Here is a 23,496-nt window from a genome sequence, read left to right as displayed (position 1 = left end):
TAGCTATGACAGGCTTTTGGGGGGCTTTTGGGGGCTTTTGGGGTACTTGTTGAAAAGAATTCTGACACCATGCTCTCAGCTTAATGAGACAATTCCTCCATTAGAGACAGATGCCCAAGAGAAGACTCATTAGATATTGGTCCTGTCTGTGTGTAAGTCCTGAAAAGTCTTTCATAAAGACAGAGCCTCCTGAAATGTCTTTGGACTACATTTGTCTCTGTTTTAAGGCACTGTTTCAGCTCTGGTTTTAGTAATTGACCTTCATGTGAAGCTGAAGGAGGCTGTGTGGCTGTTCCTTTCTGTTTCAGCTCTATGAGATCTTCACCTGCCTGGGAGAGCTGGGAGCCATCGCTCAAGTTCATGCCGAGAATGGAGATATCATTGCCCAGGTAACCTCATGGAGCAAGGCTTCTGTGCAAGTTTGGGTCTACAGCCTATCCATGTCCTATATGACTTGAATGCCCCAAGCGTTCAAGACTCAAAACACGTTGCTAAAAACAAAATCCATAATAAAAACAAAACAACAACAACCAAACTCACAGCTCTGGGCTCACACTTATAACCCCAACACTGGGCCTCCAGGAAAAAGGAGGATCACCCAAAGTTCAAGGCAATTAGATGTTGTAGTGAGCTTTTTATTCCTGGCTGTAAGCAGTATATCTTAGTTCTTGTTTTATTTTTTTATTTTTTGTTTTTTCGAGACAGCCTTGGGTGTCCTGGACTCGCTTAGAAGACCAGGTTGGCCTCGAACTCACAGCGATCCACCTGCCTCTACCTCCGAAGTGCTGGGATTAAAGGCATGTGCCACCACGCCCAGCTTGTATTTTAGTTCTTAAAAAATTAATAATCTTCAGTCAGGCAGCGCTATCGCATGCCTCTAATCCCAGTTCTCTGGAGTCAGAGGCCGTTCCAGGCCAGCCTGGTCTACCTAGCAAGTTCTAGGACAGCTAGAGCTACACAGAGAAACCCTGTCTCCAAAATCAAAACAAAACTAACCAAACAAAAAGGCTCAATCTTCAAGGTCAGGTGGTAGTGTACACCTTTGGTTTCCTGAGTCTCACAGTGCAGCTTCAGTTGTCCTGGAACTCCCAGTAATCTGCCTGGCCTCTGCTTCCGCAGTGCAGGGATTAAAGGTGTTAGCCACCTCACCCAGCTACCAGAGATTGTCCTAATCTGATCCTTTGACGTGAAGACCCTCCCTAAATGTAGGCGGCACTTTCCAGCCGTCCAGATAAAAAAGACGCGGTAAACAGAAACACTGCTTTTCGGGCGACCTGCCCTTTTTTCGGCTGGCAAGTTACCCTATCCTGCTGCGAGGCGTTCCTCAACTGGTGGTAGGGCCCAGTTCTTGGGGATTTCAACAAAGACGGAAGACTGAAGAACATAGCAGGACAGGATTCCTTCCACCCTCGGCGACAGATTGGGACTGCAGAGTAATCCGGGTTCTCGAACTTGAACAGCTCCGGTGGATTCTTGCTTGGCGTTTCCAGACTAAGACCCACATTGGCTGTTGGACTACCCTGACCGCGACTTATTTGTGAAGACGAGGCTACTTATGCAGAGCTCAGGCCATGACACGCAAGTACTCTAACCCCGATCTCTACAACCTGGGGGTGCATGAGATAGAGGTGGAAATCGAAGACGACCAAGAGGCAGGAGCCGCAGAAGGGAGCAGTGGTTTTAGTCAATGTCCTGTAGGCTTTGTAGACAAACCGAAATACCAGGACACGCTGACCCAATGGGATGATATGAACAGGGTGAACTTGAACTGCGTTGGTGGTGAGGTCACCACCGCGAGCCGAGAGAGCTGCCACTGGAGGAGTGGGAGACCTCAGCTGCCCGAGTTCCACAGCCACGGCGCACTCGACCACGGATCTGCAGGGGTCTCGCGCCCCGGCAGCTGAGGAACCTGGAGAGAGTTTTCAGTGAAGTTCAGTACCCTGATGTGGTCACCCGGAAGGACCTTGCAAGGCACCTGTACATGGGAGAATCTGAAGTGAAGTGTTGGTTTAACAAGAGAAGGGCCAAGTATAGGAAAAATCAGCGCTTACAAACGCCCAAGGGCGTCCCTGGTGGTACCCAAGATACCGTTCACTGAAGGTTTTGGGGAAAACCTGGAGTGCCGTCCTAGTCCAGGAGCAACCTAACCCCTTCAGACTTAAAGACATGTATTAAGGGTATGTATATGTGTAAATATTTGTATAAGTATTAAGAAATAAAAGAGTATATACCATGTGTGCGTTTTCCGTCTGGATCTTTTTGTTTGTTTGTTTGTTTTTGTTCTTCAAGACAGGGTTTCTCTGTGTAGTCCTGGCTGTCCTGGACTCACTGTGTAGATCAGGCTGGCCTCAACCTCACAACAAACCACCTGCCTCTGCCTCCCAAGTGCTGGGATTAAAGACGTGCGCCACCACACCTGACTAGGTCTGGATCTTTTCTAGTTCTGTCCATTTGCCTGCAGATATCACAATTTCCTTGTTTTTAATAGCGGAGTAGTATTCCATTGTGTACCACAATTTCTTTATGCATTCTTCAGTTGAGGGACATCTAGGTTGTATCCAGTTTCTGGCTATTTAAGCTGCTATGAACATAATTGAGCAAATGTCCTCATCAGAATGTGCTGTTACTTGAGTTTTTGATTTTCACCATTTTGTAGGGTGTAAGATAGAATCTCAGAGTTGTTTTGATTTTGCATTTCCCTAATGACAAAGAACATTGGTTTGTTTGTTTGTTTTTGTTTTTATGTTTTGAGACAGAGTTTCTCTGTGTAGTCTTGGCTGTCCTGGACTCGCTTTGTAGACCAGGCTGGCCTCGAACTCACAGCGATCCGCCTGCCTCTGCCTCCCGAATGCTGAGCGCCCCCACCCCCACCCCTAGTCTGTGTGAAGGGAAAAAAAAAAAAACTGGTAGAACAAGGGATGAAAACAAACTAGGAGAGAAACTAGAAGATTCTGTAGATGGCTGGACAGTCTTGGAAGCCAGGCTATATTGGAGAGGAGAATTTCAGAATGGCCCCTCTTGTGCAGGAGCAGGGCAGGTTCTTTGCTGAAAACGTGCCACATGACGTTCTCTACCCTAAGGCAATGTTTCTTCAAAGCCAGAAATCTGATCCAAGACAGCCTTAGATAATAATGAATTTAGGTCTCGTGGGGATCGGCATCAACTGGTTTCCTAGAAATCATATCGAGTAACTTGATGAAAGAATGATGCAAGTGAGAGCTCCAGGGCCCAAACTGATCATTTGTAGGAAGCAAAGCAATTTTCTATCCATCTCCTGGGCTGCTTAATGGAATAGATGCATAGACGTGTTTCCCTCAGGGATGTGCACTGGAGGGCCCAGCAGGAAAAGGAGAGGGTGCTCTTAGTCCATTTGATGACATGAACAGTGAAAAGCATAGCTCCTTCATTCAGTGTCTCTCTTTTTCGAGACAGGGTTTCTCTGTGTAGCCTTGGCTGTCCTGGACTCACTTTGTAGACCAGGCTGGCCTCGAACTCACAGCAATAAGCCTGCCTCCCAAGTGCTGGGATTAAAGGTGTGTACCACCACCGCCTGGCCATTCAGTGTCTCTTGAACACCTGGTTGGTGCTAGGCACTTGGCTGTAGAGGTAAGCACAAACAGGCCTTGCGTAGCTCTCAACCTACCTGGACCAACTCCTTCTCCCTGAGAAAATGAGTTGGTGACTGTGGTCAGCAGGCATAGAGGACTAGTGTACAGTCTGAGACTTGTGTCAGACCCATTAGCTTCCTAGTAGAAACCACCCTTTGGTGAGAGTCTGCTATTGTGTGCCAAGCATTCATTCTTACTTAGTCTCATTCCAAACTTTAAAAAAAAATAAAGGCAGGGACTCACCATGTAGCTCAGGCTGTCCTAGAGCTCACTATATAGACCAGGCTGGCCTTGAACTCACAGAGATCCGCCTGCCTCTGCCTCCCAAGTGCTGGGATTAAATATATTTGGCACGGTGCCCAGCTGACTTCCAAACTTTTAAAATGCCATCACCCTGTCTATTTTGTAGATGAAGATACCAGTGCAATTTCCTCTGACTTATGACCAAGAAAGCTAATTAGTCAGCACCCTGATGTGCTTTTTTCCCCGTCTCCTCCACACCCAAACTTAATGAAATCTTTTCACACAGAGGCCCCAGTTTGCCTTGCTTTCAGGGGATGGACCCATGGGTGCTAGAATTGTTACCCCTTCCCTCTTTCCATGTGTTCAGCCCAGCAGCAAGAGGTCCCAGAACTTTCTCTGCTGCTGTGGCGTTCAGACTCCTGCTTCTATCTCAGGCCCATAGCTACTTCAGGGCTCCAGGTTAAAGCACCATTGCTCTGTTCCTTTCCCCTCAAGTGGCCCCTCAGCACAGACGCTCCCCAGCTCCTTCCTCTTCGTCCCACACTTTCCCGACCTTTGGAAGATCTGTTCTCCATCAGGAAAAAGAATCAGGACATTTTTCCACTTGGATGAGTTTCTACTGTGCATTTATTAAGTTCAGCTTGGTCACATCATCTAAACGAAGGCAGCTGCTATCCTTGGAGTTCCGTGCTATACTTCTGCAAAAGTAAGAACAAAACGCAAGCTCCTTTGGGTACAAACAGGGACAGTTTTCAAATCTTCCAAATTGCCAAGCTAGGGTGAGCTTTCTTAAAGGACCCTTTGAGGAAGGCCCACAGAGAGGTGTAGCTCCCTTTCTTCGTCAGAGAAGCCTCTCTTTGCAGTAAACAATGTCAATCAAGGAAAACCACACCTGGTCAAACGCAGAACCATTGCCTCTGTGGATACAACGTTGCAAAGAGCCACAGGCAACAAATGAGTGCTGAAGAAGGGAGGGCTAGTCTCTCCCATGACTAGGCCCTAACTGGTTATCCAATTTTAGCCCTAAAATTATGTACATACAAGCCCCTCTAAAAAGACTCAACTGTTTGACTATATATTTTTGCACTATGTAGATTTAATAATTACAATACAAGAAAAAGGCCAAGAGGCCATGGATTTGAGAGGGAATGATGGGTGTGTGTATGGGAGGGGTTAGAAGGAAGAGAAGGGGAGAAACAATGTAATCATATTTTAATTAGGATTAAATAAATAAAAAAATTTCAAAAGAAACATTTTCTCCATATCCGTGTTCCAAGCAAAAACAAAACAAGGCCCATTTCTTTGAAGCTCTCCCGTGACCAGAATAGTGAAGTCACTGTCACTGTGATGGGCACTTGGAAGCAGTGTGCTCAGAGTGTGGCCTTGATAAACTGGCTTCATCCTTGTTAACACATATGACCAGGATTGAGCTTATACAAGGAGAACCTTTACTGGAATTCAATGAGTTCACTCCGTGAGAAAGGCCAGAAGATAAACTCAAGGTGCTATGCTTTAAAAAAAAAAAAATTAGCCTCTGGGGATTTTAGAGAATTTTACAGTAAGCCTAGTTCTTCTGGCTTTCCCCTTCTTGTTTTGTTTTGCTTGAGACAAGGTTTCTCTGTGTAGCCCTGGCTGTCCTGGAACTTGCTCTGTAGACCAGGCTGGCTATGAACACAGATATTTGTCTGCCTCTGCCCTCCGAGTGCTAGGATTAAAGGCATTCAGTTCCAAGCTTGGCTTCCTGTTAATTTGTCTGGAACAACTCCGTCCACCCACTGTCAATCCTGATACACACCCAGAGGTATGCCTCACCAATCTAGTCTCCTAGGTGATCACAGAATTAATCAAGTAGACCTGGGAAGACTGGCCATCAATGTTAACCACCACATATGTGCGTTTTCCTCAACACTCCTCTTAATTTGAATTGCTAACAACAAACTAGAGGCTGCTAAGAATTCTTCTGTGCTAATTCTCTGCCTTACAGTTACCAGGCAAGTAAGGCTTGTTCCAAGTCCCAACTCTTGCATTACCAGAGCCTCCCAGGCCACTAGGCTGGGCTCACTGCAGCAAAGGTTTTTAGGAGCTGGCTTTAATAATTTAAGGACGCAACTGTAGACAACCGCAACTTAGAGTTTCTGCCACCACTAATTGTGTTCAAGAGGTAACTGTGTCTCCATGACATTGTTCATGCATATAAGGATAATAAGAGTTAAGAGTCGGCCAGGAGCAGGGCGTGGTGGCACACGCCTTTAATCCCAGCATTTGGGAGGCAGAGACAGGCAGATCTCTCTGAGTTCGAGGCCAGCCTGGTCTACAAAGCGAGTTCCAGGACAGCCAAGGATGCACAGAGAAACCCTGTCTCGAAAAACAAAAAACAAAACAAAACAACAACAACAACAAAAGAGTCGGCCAGGAGAAGTAGGACTTTCTGTCATACCTATAGCATAAATAGAATTTTATCAAGACAGTAATTCAGGTTATGCTATTGAGATCCGTGATGTTGTCTGGTTGAATTCTGAATCTGTTCACCTAATCCATGTATTTAAAATACACAAATCCACACAAGGTTCTTAAAATGTGATTTGTCAGAATTAGACACTGTAGCTTCTCATTAGGCCAGACTAGGTTGGAATGAATCTTTGATAGAGATGGCAGGTGACCACAAGCTGGGGGGATTTGCCCAACATATAAATTTTATTCTTCCCCATACCCTGAGTGCATCTTAGCCCAGAGTATACAGATGATAATCTTGGTGACACTCATTAAGAGCTCTCTTCCTGTTGTTTTTCTTATTTTAGGAGCAGGCCCGGATGCTGGAAATGGGGATTACCGGCCCGGAAGGTCACGTTCTGAGTAGACCAGAAGAGGTGGGTTTCACAAGCAGCAGGGCCACACAGGGAAAAGCTAAGATGGCAGTGAGGGTTGCTTCTCCGCCAGTGTTGTCTGGGAGACTGGTGGTCGTAGTCCCAGCCTGCCACTCACTTTACATCTGGAATGCTTTTGTTTGGCCCCGCTTTGCTGAGCCACATCCGCACCCCCACGTGGTGTGGGCATGAGCATGGCTGGAAGGCAATAGAATCTATGAGTACCACTAGCATGTTGGAAGGCTTCTCTCGAAGACCTCTTCCAGCTAGAAAGGAACAAGTAAACGAGATGCTTCAGATGCTGGTCTCTAACCTTCAGTTGCTTTACACTCCCTCGGCATTCAGGAGGAGTGCTGTCTTCATTAATCATCCTCAATACTGGAGACATTGTTAGGAACTTTTTTTTAACATTGCTTTGAGTCTTGTTTAAAAAAAAAAAAAACACTGACAGCATAGAGGAACGGATAGAATTTTAAAGGAGGGTGAATAGACTTTTTGTAGGCATTATGCCTAATCGATTCATGGCTCTTAAGCCTGCAACTTCTGCTGGCACAGGGCTCAGCACTTTGAGGTAATTGCCATCTGAGAGCATGGTGGTTCTGATCTACCACCGTAAGTGGTCTCAAGGCTCCCACATCAATGAAGGTAATCCTGTTATGCAGAGCTCCACTGAAGCAGCCAAACCTAAAGATTTTGTTCTTCCCTCATCTCCTCTAGATCCTGTTTAAAAAAAAAAAAAAAAAATATATATATATATATATATATATATATATATATAAATGCAATACAACTGTAGAGAAATGCTCCTATTACAAGGAAGCTATACAGGCTCAGGGTTAGGGTAGCAAGCTGAATATCAGGGGCGTTCAGATGGAGACATAGAACATGGTTGCCTTTCCAGATGTTGCCAGTTGATACAATCTGTAAATTAATGGTTGTCCTTCCAGCCACACACGACATTCCTAAGGTTGGGGGTAGGGCTGGAACTGCCCTGATGATTCCGGGGGTGAGGGGTGGGGGGAAGGCTGGAATCTATGACCTAATGATTCCAGGCCCCTTCTAAGAGGCACTTATTCCTGACAGTGCTCACTGCATGTATTATCTCAGCTATTTTTGCTGCCACTCGAGGTAAAGGTATTGGGAGGATGAGGAACCTGAAGTGGAGAGCGTCATCCATGGGGCTGATCATGTTTGAGGGGATGGAAAGTCATTTATGTGGTGTTAGCTGGCCACAGTGGTCAACACTGTTTGTGTAACTGTAAATGCTGGTCACTGGAGGGCTCGGCTGGCAAGACAGATTTCTTTAGACGCAGCCAGGGGATTTCACAGGCAGAGTCTATTTCTGTTCCTTGGTTTGTTTTTTCAGCCTCGCTCCACCCCCACCACCTCAACCTTTCCCAGTCCCATCTCCTTTTTAGTAAGAAGGCCACTTAGCTGTAAATCTCTCCAACTCTAGAAGCTCTTTTGAGTAAAGCTGAAATGTGATGTAACCTTCTAAAGATAGTCACGTTGTCGAAGTGCAGAAAACCCTGCCTTGCAGGGACGGAACGAGATCAAAGAGGCCAGGAGTGAGGTCATGGGGCTATGGAAGTGGTCAGCCAAGGTATGAAGGGGGAGTGAGTATGGGAAAAGCCAGCTCTTTCTCAGTTCAAAGCTCACACAGATGTAGTCTCAAGTGATGCTGTTCAGAAAAGCAGAACCAGAGTCACAGTAAAATCTCCAGAGTGCAGTGTCTGGGGGCGCCAAGGGCTTTACCTGAGCCCAGTAGCCTTCTGAAGGATCCCAATTCGTCAAGCCGATGGAACCATATTCACCATAGGGTGACTGGTTTGCATTATGCAGCCACTAGACATCTGTAAGCTATTTGGAGCATTTTTTTTTTAAAGTGTTGATCTGTGCAAGCTAACCAAGAAAGTCATATTCATATGAAAAGGAATGGCTGCCGATTCAATGAGAAATCACCACTGTCTCCATTTCCAGGCTGAACAGGACTTGCTCAGGGTTTGGGCAATAGCAGACTTTACATTGGTCAGAAACTGTGACCACCAATCACACCAATAGCTTCTATTCCAGGCACTCACTCCTCAAAAGAACTAATCATTTCATCCTTGCAAAAGCTCCAGATATCAGGACTCACTGCTATGCACTCTTAGACAGGAGGGCAGCAGCATTAGAGGGTGTGCGGTATACCTGACGTTATCTGGCTTGCACATAGATTTGCTCTCAGTGCACCCAAGGGAGCCCGAGCTCTCACATCCCACTTGGGTTAATCAAATGTAGAGAAAGTCATTACATCTGATTATTAAGTGCAGCTGGGTTAGTTGGCCTATTTGAAAACATGAATCTACAGAGGAGTAGGCTAGAGGAGATCACTAATAAAAAGTATCTGTGCTGTGAAGTTTAGGAATTGTTCTAATAAGAAATCCCTCATAGAACTAACCCTTTGCCTGACTCCATTGCTGCGGGAAAAGACTTGCTGTCCTTGGGTGCCAGATTCTCTTCGCCTGATGATGATAGGCTTGTATTTCCCCAGAGGCTCTGCCCTGAGATTGGGGAGCAGAAGCTTCCATTTGGGTTCGGTCTCTAGATTAAGCATAAGAGAGGAGAGAAGCATAATGCCAGGCAATGCCCTAGACACAGCCCTATGCTATCCTCCTTGTCTGAAGGCCAGGAAAGTATCACAGCAGGTAAGTTGGAGAAGCAGATTCAGACCATGTTGTTTCAGCTTCCCCCCCCCCCCCCGGGTGGTTCTTAGCCTCTGCAAAGCACTGTATCACTGACCACCTGTTGTAGAAGCAGGGAGAAGCAAAGCTGAGGGACCCATGCTCTTACTGACTGTTGGCGACTTGCTTTTATAGCTGGAGGCTGAGGCTGTGTTCCGAGCCATCACCATCGCCAGCCAGACCAACTGCCCCCTCTATGTCACCAAGGTCATGAGCAAGAGTGCGGCTGATCTCATCTCACAAGCCAGGAAGAAAGGTGATTTCTACTCCCAGGATGGTGAACCCCCACCCCCACCCCCCTCACCGCTGCACCACATGGCTCCTCTACTCTCTTCCTGGCTGTCCACTGTAGTAGACATGGTCTCTCTTGTGTCCCTTGCCAAGCTCTCTCGGAAGCCCTTGTCTACACCTGGAGAGCTGAGGTTTCTCCCATGTGGGCATATAAACAAGCTGAGGTGCAGGAAGGTTTAAGCAATTTGTCCAAAATAACAGCATGAATGAATCTTCTCCGAGATTTGGTATATCTTCTACACCTTCCATCTGCCCTAGGTCAATTCACATTATCTGAGCTTTGTAAATAGACATACCATTCAACGTTATGCTGTGTGCAGAAGTCCAGCCAAAACTGGCTTAAACAAGCCATCAAAAAAAAAAAAAAAAAGTACTGGTTGTAATTCAGTTAGCTTGGTGAACTTCAGCAATGACATTCACACTCTGAAGTTCTCATTGGTTGTTTTGTTTTGTTCTGTTTGGGGGGGGGGGTCTTTTGCTTCTTATTTCTGCCCCTAGTGGTTTCACAATCGGTATAATCAGTGACAGGAATAACGATGGAGACGTACGGGGGTGATGGTGGTTATCTGTTGTCCTTAGTTCCTGGGGAGGGAAGCAATGCAGAAATGGCTCCAGCAAGCTTCTAAGACTACTGTGACTGTTTTGTCTGGGGTCTATGTGCATCCCTGAATCAAAGGCTGACCTAAAGACAGCATCACCTGGCCAGTTCTGAGAGCTCATCCCAGGGGTGAGGTCACTCCACCTGATCACACAGGCCAGCACACGTTATTTTAGAAAGCAGTGCAATGGCCTTTACAGTGTGGTCTTCATGACCCAGCGTCCGCATTGCCTTTTGGCCTCTGCTGTGCTGCCCACTGCTGTTAACTAGGGCTTGCCGGGTCTTGACTCTCGTCTCAAAGCTTTCTTTTTGAGTTTTGTGTCTTGTGCTTAGTGATAGGCTCATGGGCTCAGCTGTAAAGCTGTGTGAGTAAATACAGTGTAGTTGAGAAACCAGAGATGTGGGCTGCGCTTGATGGTGAACGAAGACTCCCCGGGGGCAGCCAAGCATTGCTGTTGCCTTGTGCTAATGGCCATCTGGTAGCAGAGACCCAGGATGAACAATTTGTGGGCTAAGTGGTCCTGTGGAATTTCTATGGGGGGTGGGAGGGGTTGGGGGGCGTGACTAGGGTGCTTAAGTGGAGGCCTGCTGACTTCCAGCATTGTCTGGCTTTCTGGAGAAAGGTGACCCTTTTCCTGTGGGAGAGAAATCTTGCTAGGTGTTCCAAATGTCTTCCTAGTTGTGAAGGTCCCGAGGTTTTCCCTACTTCTCCGTGTTCAGGATAAGCCCATTTGTCTCTCGGCATCTCTGTTAATGATGCTACTCCACTGGATGAGGGGTGCTCAGGAAAACCAGGAGAGCAATCAAATTCTCCTTATTAGAAGTGGGCGGAGAGAGGAGGAGGGAGAAGAGAGAGTAGGGGAGGCCACTATGCTCCTCCTGACCTCCCACCCCCTCAACCCCCAGTACATTAGCCCCTTGTGCTCTCTGTAGGTGTATCCTACCTGAGCTCTGTGCTCAGAATAACCCTGAACATGGGGTGTTTTCAAGTGTGTGCTACTCTTCATATTTCATGATAGATGCTTCCTCCCATTAGCCTTCTGGCTTGTGATTTTTTATTTTATTGTATTTTATTTTTTTGTAAGGAGAACTCAACACAGCTGTGTCTCCAGGCTGATGGGGATGTGTAATTCTGGAACAAAACAAGGGCTGGGGGCATTGAGTCTGTGATAATCTTTTGGACCGTCATTCTCAGGGAGAATTGAGAGCACTTCCAAAGAGAAGATGGACTCTGCTCCTGCTCAAGTCCCAAAGGACCTCGTCACCCATCATCAGTGTAGTTGAAGAACTCTGATGCCCATAGTTAATATTAGAAAGCTACAGCTTAAGGCATGTGTGTGGCAGGGGCGCTCTGCGTAAAGGCATTGTATAGAAGATCAAAAGGCCTAGGCCAGCACCCCCTACACATACACACACACACACACACACACACACACACACACACACACACACATCAACCAATACAATGAAGCACTGACATGTTGTGGGCATTATTAGCAGCCTGTTTTGAGTGAAGAAATTAATGCAATCAGCTGGGCAGTTCAGTATCCAAATCTAGATATGATGGCAAACTTTTCTTTCTTGAACTTCTGCCCTGAGTGCAGTCGCAAGGGATAGTTGTTTTTTGTCATTGCTGAGTGATTTGTTTTCAATCTCACTTCTTCATTTCTCCCTGCACCTATGTTTTTGTCAGTTCTTTTCAACACCGCTCCTTAAGGCAGGGGATGCCTTATGTGAGTCATGCTATTTTCTCCTTTTCTTCCTGTAGTAGAGAGCACTAGTCAATTGTGGATATCTTCTAGTGAAACCAGGAGCATTGTTAGAATCTCCCCCTACCTGGTATTCCAGGGCATCATTAACAATTGGTTGAAGTTGAAACAAGGCGAAACCTCTTCAAAACTCTGCCTGCGAAACCTCTTGAATGGGATTGTGCAAACTCAGAAGGCAGAAAAAGATGAATGTCAAAAATGCCCAAGGCTCCTCCTCAGATGGTTGTCCCATGATACTGATGCAAAGAAATGAGGGCCAGCCGGGTGTGGTGGCACACGCTTTTAATCCCAGCACTTGGGAGACAGAGGTAGGCAGATCACTGTGAGTTCGAGGCCAGCCTGGTCTACAAAGTGCCTCCAGGACAGCCAAGGCTACACAGAGAAACCTTGTCTCAAACAACAACAACAACAACCAAAAAAAAAAAAAAAAGGAAAGAAAGGAAGAAATGAGGGCCAACCAAGTTTAGGGAAAAGCACTTCCCTCTGAATAAACATCTCTTTTTAAAAAAAAAGTTCAACGCAAGCTTGATACTGCATCCAAGAACAAGTCCCACCTTAGTGCATTTCAGGTGGTTGTGTCTTCAGTCTCAAGTCATTACTTGTCATACTATCAAATGCATAGTCAAGGCCGACAATGATTACAAAACACAACAGCAACAACAAAACTATGTAAGAGCCTTTTATCCTACATAGTGGGTTTTACACAGCAGGGCCAAATCTTGTCCTTGTAGCAGGAAGAGCCGGCCATTCCCAGCAATGTGGAGCACATTCAGGACTTTGGTCCTCTGCAATGTCGAAAGGGTAGATGGTAAAGAAATTAGTACTGGGGAGAAGAGAAGACTCAACTGGTTAAGCATCTGCCATGCAAGCACAAGGACTTGAGCAGCAAGCTGGCCTTGGTAGCTTATTCTTATAGGCATAGGTCTATGAGTAATGGAGACAAGAGGACACCTGGCCCTCACTGGCCAGTTAATCATGTCTAGTTAGTGAGCTGCCAGTTTAGTGAGGGACCCTGTCCCCAAAAGTAGGATAGAGAACAGTGGGGAAAGGCATCCAACATTGACCTCTGACCTCCTTACCCATGTGCACATGTGCATAAATACATTTCCAAATGATTTGTGTACACACACACACACACACACACACACACACACACACACACACACACACAATTAGAATGTGAGCATCTATCATGTGCTAGACCCTTCATGCACACTAAGTCTTTTCACAAGTCTGGGAAGTAAACAGTGTCTCATTTCATCAGTTCTGGGACATCTGGGACACATTGCTTTGACATTTTCACGTTCTAAAAATGATCATGATTCTTATAATCTGCATAGCCATTATATAGTTTTATTTTCTTCCTGTCAAATTTAAAATTGCCTCAAAGTGGGATGTTTACTTCCAGACCTTAAGACTAGTGGCTTATTATTATTTACAGAATATAGTAGTGTTTGCATTTAATAGAGGAACAGACCCCAAAAAAGCGGTGAATAGAAACATGAACCCCAGGGTTGCCTCACTCCAGAGACAAAGCCTTGAGCAGAGTTAGCTCTGATTGGATATCCTGGACTAGAGCGGTACCTATCTCTTGCAAACCTGATGTCCACTCCTTCCAGGAAATGTGGTCTTTGGCGAGCCTATCACTGCCAGCCTGGGAATAGATGGCACCCATTACTGGAGTAAGAACTGGGCCAAGGCAGCTGCTTTTGTGACGTCCCCACCTCTGAGCCCTGACCCGACCACACCTGACTACATCAACTCCTTGCTGGCCAGGTTGGTGTAGGGATGCCATGTATTCTGTGGAGTCATCTTGGGGGCCCCTGGGATGGGGTGGAGTGCGGTGGGGTGCTGCAGTGGTGTGTTTTAGGTAATAGATGAGAGTCTGGGGCATCAAATTCTGCAGCAGTCTTGAGTACAGAAAACTGGCCCTTCTACATCACAGTACAACAATGACACATTTCAGTGTGAGTAATGGTCCTAGCAGTTGATGCCAGGATGTGCCAAACTTGTGCTGTCCCTTGTTCCTTGTAACAACTGTATAAGGGAGGCGCTATTACCACCATTTTGCAGATTACGCAACTAAAGGTCAAGGCACTTAAAGGTATTTGTCAGAACTCAAACCAGTTGTCATGATGACACTTAGCCAGTACTTATAAGGAGCCACAAAATCAGGCCACTGGTCATTTGAGTCCTTATTTTTTTTTTATAACTTGATTTTTAACTTGTGTGCATTATGAGTGTGCACGCCTAAGCGTGCATGCTTGCCTGCTTCTCTTTATGTGCATTTTGTGTGCAGGCAGCTGCAGAGGCCAGGAGATGGCATCAGATAGCATGGAACTGGAGTTAGAGCCAGTGGTGAGCCACCTGATGTTGCTGCTAAGAACCAAACCTGGACCCTCTGCAACAACAGCAGCAGCAGCAGGTGCTCATAACCACTGAGTCCTCTCTCCAGCCCTCATCTGATTCTTTGTTGTTTGCCATAGAAGACACGATCCAATGCTACTTCCTCACTTTTGGGATGCATAACTGAGCCCAGAGATGGGGAGGAAACGTACCCAAGCTCACACAGCTTAGTGAGGAATAGAGGGACTTCAAGCTGAAGACATGATTCTGGCCCCACAATATTCTCTAGTCATCTCTCCTAATCATGTGAAACTTTCTCCTTTTTTTTTTTTTTTTTTAAAAACCAGCGGGGACTTGCAGCTCTCGGGAAGTGCCCACTGTACCTTCAGCACTGCCCAGAAAGCCATTGGGAAGGACAACTTCACAGCCATCCCCGAGGGTACCAATGGTGTGGAGGAGCGTATGTCTGTCATCTGGGACAAGGCTGTGGTAAGAGACTGAGGGAGGGTGGCCTAGGTAAAGCTGTCCGTGGACCAAATCAGAGCCTCAGGCACCAATTCAAGCTAAGACACACTCCCTGAGGGGTGCCCTGGAGAGCATGTTCATTGTATAGGTGAGGGCTATACCGGCTGAGAGGCCGCTGGAGGCAGGTGGCTTGTGTGGCTTGGGAGCTCACCTTGTAGAAATGATGCCTGGGGTCTAGAACTCTAAGGAGGTCTCCATACATGCAGTTCTGTCATCTGATTTCATGAAGGATCTGTGCTTAACATGATAGTGAGTTCATTTTGTGAGTGATTTGTGCCCTATATGATAGGGAATTCATTCTTTGTGTTTGAAGAGCTTTTGACTTCTTTTGAAAGGTTCGGACATGATGCTTTGACATGACAAGCGATGCATTGGTGCCTAAAGCCACTGAGCCACACCAAGGGCATCCCACACTGAAGGCTTGTGAGCATCGTAAGCAAGACAAGAAATCGACTCTCAGTGTTTCTTGTCCAAGCAGCATTTTTTTTATTTTCCCCGTTTGTACCATAAAGACTGATGAATGAAAGAGTCATATCAATGAAGACACTCCTAAAGATTTTAATAAAACCATAAGAAATTCATTGTACAGTTCCCTCCCCCATGTGCAGTGTTGTCTGAACCTAATGCTCATTCATCTACACAGGCAATCCAGCAAGCCCCCTGTCCTTGGCTTCTAGGAAGCTTATGGCTGGGTTTGGAAGTCAGTTCTTTCCATAACCAGGCTGTTTGCTTCAAAATAAGAGAGATTCTAAGTTTTTGATGGTTGGCTTTTGTCTGTTTTTGATAGAATTCTCTCTTTATGAATTTTGCCTTTACAAATCCCATCTGAATTTATTAAAAAATTGATATGAAACTTAAATATGCTGCATGTGGATGGATATTCATGTCAATACAGAGCCCATAAGTAGTCCCCCTAAATTTAAGCCACTAGTGATACCACTGTGTAAGAGAAGTCTGTGATGGTCACCGGGCAGCAAAACCACCAACACGCTTCCCAGAACATACCCTCATCATTCAGTGAGACTCAACTTCAGTTTTTAAGTGGCAACAGGATACATGCTCAATAAAGGACACTCAGAAACCCCAGACAAACACATACATTGATTTTATAAAAAAAAACCTCATAATTCTATAATACAGGGATGTCCACTGCCACCATCCAAGTTAGGCTTTACCTATCTCTTCTCTGAGTATACAAATATGCACATATACCTAAAGAACAGGATCACATGTTTGTTTTTTTACTGTAAACTCTCTCCAATCCTTTTTATTAACTTACTTAACATCAGGATCTCAGTTCCCCCACCCTCCTCTCCTCCTAGTCTACTTACCCCTCCCATCCCTTCAGAAAAAAGAAGGCCTTCCATGGGTACCAAGAAGTTCAGCTCAGTTGACCCTCAAGCTTGATGGACAGATGGCATCTGTACTCAGTACCTTTGTACAACTGGGCCTTGGTGGTTAATTGCTCTGGGCTCAGCAGCTTTGCATCTACAGATGGAGCTGCCACAGTCCTGGAGACAGGCACAGATAGGCAATCTTTGTCTTTCAACAGGCCACAGGGAAGATGGATGAAAATCAGTTTGTGGCTGTGACAAGCACCAACGCTGCCAAGATATTCAACCTGTACCCTCGCAAGGGGAGAATAGCTGTGGGCTCTGACAGCGACCTGGTCATCTGGGATCCAGATGCGGTGAAGATCGTCTCTGCGAAGAACCACCAGTCGGTGAGGGCAGGGGCTGCTGGCATGCAGAACGCGTGTGTAGAACTGCCTCCGGAATAAGCTCATGGGGTGGACCAGTCTCTGAGAGAGGGTGGGCAGCAAGAGTAACCCAATCCTGAAGAGATTTTGTTTTGTCTGTGTTTTGTTTCATTTTGTTTTGAAAGCAAAGTCTCATGATCAGACAGGCTTCAAATTCGAATTGCTGATAACCCTGCTTTTGCCTCCTAAGTGTGGATATAACAGGCATGCACACCCATGTCCAGTTTGCCCTATGTTTTATTGGCATAAAAACAAACAAACAAACAAAAGCAAAGAAAACCCAACGCCCCCAAAAAAAAAATTCTTAAAAACTGTTTATTTCTTTCCCTGCTTTCCTGAGTGACGTAGTGGGCAGAGGGGCCCAGCCCTTCCTAGTCACTTGGTGATGGAGGCACAGGGAGGTACTTCCTCTCTGCATACTTCCTGGGTAGTGGAGCCTCAGAGGGGCTTTATGGTTTTGAAGGAAGAGAAGGCTAAGTACCCTCATCATTCGCTCCCATTCTCCAAGATTGAAACTCAAACCCAGTACTGTAAAAAGGTACTCAGTACTTGGTGGTAAAAATAATACCTGAAGTGGCTGTGCGTAAGTCAGCTTGCTTTCAATTCACTGAAATCTCACTAGCAGTGGATACTGTTTGGGTTGGTACCTCTATCTCCTTTATGTAGTTTTGTGCATAGAAAGCAAATCATTATCTACTTAGCTGATGGTAGAGCTGCCATTCAAATCCTAGCACCAAACCAAGTGCTCCCCAACCGCTGCAGTGCTGTCTTCCTGCTGAACAAGTGAGGAGGGTAGGCAGAAACACTGCTGCGGGTAGTAATGGCCTTTGTTTAAACACCAACTCACACCGTGTAATGGAACTGTACACTGGTAGGGGCCAAAGGGCCATGTGTCACTGCATTCACCATCCAGCACAGGCTCCGTATGTAGCAGAACCCCTAGGGGTCTTGTAGCTGAGTTTGAGACATGGCCCGAAGTAGAGATAGAATTCCAATTAAAGATCTTAATAGAAGCGAGGTTCTTTGGTTTGCTTGAGGCATCTTTATCCAGGATGTATCAGTCTCCTGTTCCATATCAGAGCAGGCAGATGTATCCTGAACTTTGCCTGGCTTTACTTGGCAACTCAGTTCCTAGTGACACTGATGGCCTGGTTGCAAACCAGAAGAAAACCCTATTCCTTATTCTTTCCTTCCTGTACCCATGGTCTGGCTTTGTCGCCATCCCTGAATCCAGGTTGCAGAGTACAACATCTTTGAAGGGATGGAGCTACGTGGGGCACCTCTGGTGGTTATCTGCCAGGGCAAGATCATGCTGGAAGACAGCACCCTGCACGTGACCCAGGGGGCTGGCCGCTTCATCCCCTGCAGCCCGTTCTCCGACTATGTCTATAAGCGCATTAAAGCCAGGAGGAAGGTGAGTGCCAATAAGGGTATGGGTCCCAATCAGTGCCTGGGATTCAGAGGACCAGCCTTCCTTAGTTACCCCCACAGGAAAAGCCACGGCAATAGTTTGGTGCTGAAGAAATGGCGAACAGAATTCTTAAGCCAAAAATGTTTGGCTACAGAAAATTTTTATTTCTCCAAATAATTCCCCCACATTATTATAGAACTTTGGTTTAAAATTGGAAGGATTTGATGTCTTGATAGTGTATTTTCATAGAAAAGTTATTTCCAAAGGCTTAAAACAAGAATAAGTTGACACCCAGATATCTCTCTTCCAGTCTGCCGAAGGTTGCTCCATTGGAAGAAGTGCACACAACTTTTAACTAACTACTGTGGTTCAATGAAATCCCCCTTCTCTTGCATACACACACACACACACAACCAGAGTAGTTTTGGTGCTTTAGAGATGGGGCCTGGGCCGTTCTCTCGAAATCCCTCTTCTTCCCTCCCCACTTCCAGCTGTTCTTGGAACTCAAGGGCTAAACAAAGCAAAGTTAGACCAGATCCTGAGACTGAGATAGATGTGTAGAAAAGTAGAAAAGAGAAGGCAAAACTTCCCCAGTGTAGCTCTTTATTATGGTGACTTAGATTCTGGGACTAAAGAAATGCCACTGCTCTAGTATTGCTGGTTGGAGACACAGATGCAGTCCTTATTGCATGAGGGACAGCTGCACTGGGCCCAGGTCACTGCACAGAGGGCAGCTCTAGGGCTCCATCGAGGCCTCACCCTGGTTCATTCTCACTGTCAGGCTAGTAGAGACGCACGGCCCATTGCCTGACGACAGGGTTGCATGTCACTACTGCTACCTCCTTGGGTGGTCTCATCACGCTGGTCTCATAGACCACCAATGTCTCTGGGGAACACAGCATGTTTCATAAAGCTATAAAGCCCAGCCCTTGGCATAATCCCAGCATAGAACACATAGTTGATTGATACCCTGACTGGCTCCACAGCCCCCAGGCAAGATCACAGCCAGAGGTCTGTGGGTCAGACCGCAGACTCTCAGTTTAGGTCCTGGCAGCCCTGATGGGTGAAAAGCCATGAAAAGCCTTGGAAGGGTCTCCCAGGGGATCTCATCCTGGCAGTGCATGTGACCTCATCTTAGAATAATCCTGTCCTTCCTGCTGGCTCTGCTCCAGCTGTCCCAATAGTCTTCCATTCTGTCATGTTGCTGCTTCCAGCTATCCGTACTGGCTGATTCTCCGCGGTCTCTATTGTCATCTGTATCTGTGTTTAGCATCCCCTCAGCCAGTCCCCTTCCCCAAGCCCCTCATCATCAAAGGGTCATTTGATCCTCTAGACCAGTGGTTCTTAACCTATGGCTCTTGACTCCTGTGGGGGTGTTGAAGTGACTCTTTCACAGGAGACCCCTAAGGTCATTGGAAAACAGAGATATTGACATTACAACCCATGGCAGTAGCAAGGTTATAGTTATGAGGTAGCGACAAAAATAATTTTATGGTTGGAGTTCACCACAACATGAGGAACGATATTAAAGGGTTGCAGCTTTAGGAAGTTTGAGAAGCACTGCTATAGATGAAACCTCATGTCTACAGAGGCCTTTATGACACTGGCTTCTTATTTCACACTCATCTCTGTTTATTCCTCTCCATATACTCTTTTCACTGCTCAGCTTACACCTCCCAGAGGTTACTCTACACTGTTGAATGAATGGTGACATGTTTCTGTGACTACAGATGGCGGACCTGCATGCTGTCCCAAGAGGCATGTATGATGGACCGGTGTTTGACTTGACTACCACCCCCAAAGGAGGCACCCCAGCTGGCTCTACTCGGGGCTCTCCCACTCGGCCAAACCCACCAGTGAGGAACCTCCATCAGTCAGGATTTAGCCTGTCAGGTGAGTGGAATGAGATGATGAAGAGAGGAAAAGGAGGAGACAGGGAGAAAGACCAGCATCTCTAGGATACAAAACAATCCTGCAAACTCAAGGGAAGCACATTTCCCAACCTAGTGCTCGTTCATGTCCACTTGAGGGAGGTGATTAATACTGAGAACAGAGTTTTCCCAATCAGCAACTGGCCCTGGTAAGAAAGTCAAACAAGGCCTCGCCCACTTAGAGGTCGAGCTCAAATGATAGCAAACTCTACTTAGAGATCAAACCTAACCAGGTCTATGGAGCTCATTTCCACTATGAATTGTTGGTATTCTTCTATATCAGCGTGTGAGAACTGGTGTGTGTGTGTGTGTGTGTGTGTGTGTGTGTGTGTGCGTGCGTGCGTGCGCACGCACAAATCTCAGTGCACATAAAGCTCAGACTGCAGCTTCTTAGAGCCTAGTTTCCCAGCCATAGTAAAAACGATGCCAGCAATAGCACCCAGTGGCTGAGTGTTTACCATGCACTTTCCCATGTTATCAACCAAGAACTCTTTAATATAGAGACTGGTTGTCTAATTGATCCATAGTTGTCTTAAAGGGGGGGAAGATAAATGCAGGTGTGCTTTCCCACAATGGAAAAGGCACATGTGAGGGGGAGCAAGGTGACAAGAAAGAAAAGATGTCTAAAGGTGAGACTGCAGCATATAAAGAAAGGAAGGGAGGGGGCAGAAGGAATCGAGACTTAGGGAGGAGCAGAGGAAAAGAGGCCCAACATTTGGAGGTCACTGCTCCCAGGCAATGGAGCAGTGATCACCTTTGTCTGTGGCTGCCTGACATTCCGAGGCTCCTCTCTGAATGGAACCAAGCAAGCATTAGCACTTGTAGCTGCATATACAGGGGAACCGTGGCCCTCCAGCTTGCTGGCCTTGGGCAAGTGACCTCCCCTCTCCAGAATCCTCCTGCCATGGAACAGTGAAATTAATTCCTCCCAAACGATAGTAGTTGGACTTTAAAGCGCAGCCAGGAAAAGTTCATATAAGCAGCCACCTCCCTGCTCCTCCTAATGTTATTGATGAGTTTAGCACCAGAAGGACTCTAGAGAGAAAATTGGCTTTTCCTATCAAGAAAGGTTTTTGTTTGTTTGTTTGTTTGGTTGGTTGGTTGTTGTTTTCTCAGGAGAGGAGGGGGTCATGACAATGCAAAGTTCAAGATTTGGCATTAAGTTTCTTGGGCACCAGAAAGGTACTTAATGTCAATCACTTTTATAATGTCCCGCCTCTTTTCCCTAACACACTTCTTTCCTCTTACTCTTCCCTGGGAATCTGTCTCCATCTGCAGGCACACAAGTGGACGAGGGTGTCCGCTCAGCCAGCAAACGCATCGTGGCACCCCCTGGAGGCCGTTCTAATATCACATCCCTGAGTTAAGCAAGCCCTCCCTCTGGAAGAGGGAAGCCGAAGCACGAAGTTTTTTTTTTTTTTTTTTTTCTGAAGCCAAAATGGTACACCGATATTTAAGAAGGAAAGTGAATCCAAACAGTTGAGATCTAAAGAATCAATAAGCCTCAAGCCTTATGTTTCCCGATGTTATGCTCGCTTGCCTAGCTTTATGAATTGCTTTGATTTGTTTATGCATACCTTTGATTTCTTTGACCCTCCCTTTCCCCCACCCCCACCCCACTTACATGCATGCGATCAGACAGGCCACTAAGGTAGAGTCTGCATATTATAGTGTTGAGAGCATATGTAGCGCTGCATCTTACGACAAGGGGACAGACAAAGCTGGGACGCCAACAAAATGAACAAAAGTTATACGAAGGGTCATTGGGTGATTGGGTGGTGGGAACCCAGGGCAAGGTGGAGGGCACAAAGGGACCTGGGTGGGGCATGTAGGAGGGAGGTGGGTGGGCTTGGTGAGCAGGAGGGCATTGTGTGTTGTGCGGACGATGTATGTTAATTTCCACGGAAGATGGCTAGTGTGGCAAGTGGATGCTTACATCCCAGTCCCCTGGGATCTGCAGAGAAGGCAGGAGGTCTCTGGGTTCTGGACTTTGTCATCTCCGCCCTCTCTTAGTAGATCTGCTATGCCAGACTCCAGTCACTTCCTCCACCTGTCTAGAGATGCCAGTGCTTGCTTGGGCCTCTTTCTCTTCTTGTTTTCCACTCCTCTATTCCTGCCTGTGAGGGCCACACAAGCAGGACAAACAGACAGGTCTCTCTCTGAGGCTGTCTGTCATCAAAGGCTGCCACGGAGGGTGCAGCAAGGGCTCTGTTTGGGGACAGCCATGAAGTTTAGGCGGACTTCCTCTTTACCCCTGGGAGGCAGCTCTCTCTCCTGTCTGCAGGCTGAAGGGAGGAAGCACACGTTCTATCACCTGCTGAGTTAGGACCCAGGCAGAGATAGAGTCAATAGCTTCCTTTTCTCACGGGTGAGTGGCTAGTCTCATCTTCTCAGATCCAACCACACTCTTGATTTTTTTTTTCTTTTTTTAGAGAACTGACTTTATCTGTGTTCCTTATTTTTGCTCCCAAAGTACAGCAGAGATTTAGGGAAGCCAGCCTGGTGTAACAGGAGTACACCCCGTCACCGTATTTTCAACTCTAAGCCAAGTGCTTCCTCTTCTATTAGCAGACCCAGGGGCGGAGATGTCACTCTTTCCTTAGTACTATGATCTCCAGGGTGATATGCAGGAAGTGGCTGGATGCAGCCTTCTTGGTGTGTGGCCATGAGGGAAAGTGGGCAGCAGTGCCTGCATCTCCCTTTGGCTGTCAGGGCTGGAAGTCCTTGTCCCTAGCACACCATTTCTAAAACCAATTGTGAACCAGATTTTGTGAGTGAGGCAGGGGTCCGTAGAAGCCAGGATAGCCTCCTGCAGGAAGCATCGTATCCACCTTGGCTCGGACCCCTGAGCTCTGGGGACCTACTAGGTAGGGAATAACACACTGTGGGCATAAGTACTCTGAAGACAGAGCAGGCCTCATACACCTTCTAAGTACTTACGAAAAACCGCCATCTCTGCCTAAAGGTGCTTTGGGGGCGGGTTTCTGAGGTGGGGGATTTTTTTTTTTTTTTCATTTTGTTTGTGGAGATGGACAATCGAGTCCACGGCCTCTCACGTGCTAGTTTGCCACTCTGCTTCACCCTTGCCCCCCAGCCTTGACTGCAGGTTGAAATAACATCGACAACTAGGGAAAACAGTAACGGTCTGCATACAAAAGGATTTGGAAATAGAGGAAGAGGGTTTCCATGAGAAAACGAGTTTCCGTTCCAAGCATGGAAAAGGCTCTTTCACCCCCTAGTAGGAAATTTTGATGTTTTTAAAGCTTCATGGTGCTTTCATTTTAAAGGAAAATTTAGAATGAAAAGATGAGAAGAGTGTAGTTTTGGATTACAGTTCAAAGGTTTGGGGATTTATCCAGGAATTAGGAATGACTTTTTTATGCAAAGGGCGCATGCCAGATCTGAACATGCATACTACAGATATACCT

The 23,496-nt window shown here is 46.5% G+C and overlaps 1 protein-coding gene across 2 annotated transcripts in view; it reads left to right on the top strand.

Moving 5' to 3' along the window:
* Dpysl3 (dihydropyrimidinase like 3) overlaps positions 1-21,485 on the top strand; it is a 111,051-nt gene extending 89,566 nt beyond the window's left edge. For both annotated transcript variants that reach the window (XM_051163062.1, XM_051163063.1), the window contains exons 6-14: positions 309-389; positions 6,650-6,718; positions 9,574-9,694; positions 13,716-13,872; positions 14,790-14,931; positions 16,520-16,690; positions 17,961-18,140; positions 19,868-20,030; positions 21,347-21,485. In XM_051163062.1, coding sequence (XP_051019019.1) covers positions 309-389; positions 6,650-6,718; positions 9,574-9,694; positions 13,716-13,872; positions 14,790-14,931; positions 16,520-16,690; positions 17,961-18,140; positions 19,868-20,030; positions 21,347-21,435 — 1,173 coding nt within the window. In that variant the 3' untranslated portion in view covers positions 21,436-21,485. The remainder of the gene's footprint in view (positions 1-308; positions 390-6,649; positions 6,719-9,573; positions 9,695-13,715; positions 13,873-14,789; positions 14,932-16,519; positions 16,691-17,960; positions 18,141-19,867; positions 20,031-21,346) is intronic.
* The last annotated feature ends 2,011 nt before the right edge of the window (positions 21,486-23,496 follow it).

The sequence above is a fragment of the Acomys russatus genome, chromosome 20 (assembly GCF_903995435.1).
Source record: "Acomys russatus chromosome 20, mAcoRus1.1, whole genome shotgun sequence".
Taxonomy (NCBI): Eukaryota; Metazoa; Chordata; class Mammalia; order Rodentia; family Muridae; genus Acomys; species Acomys russatus.
Note: the sequence above shows the minus strand (reverse complement) of the source record. Positions and strands in the feature narration are given on the sequence as shown.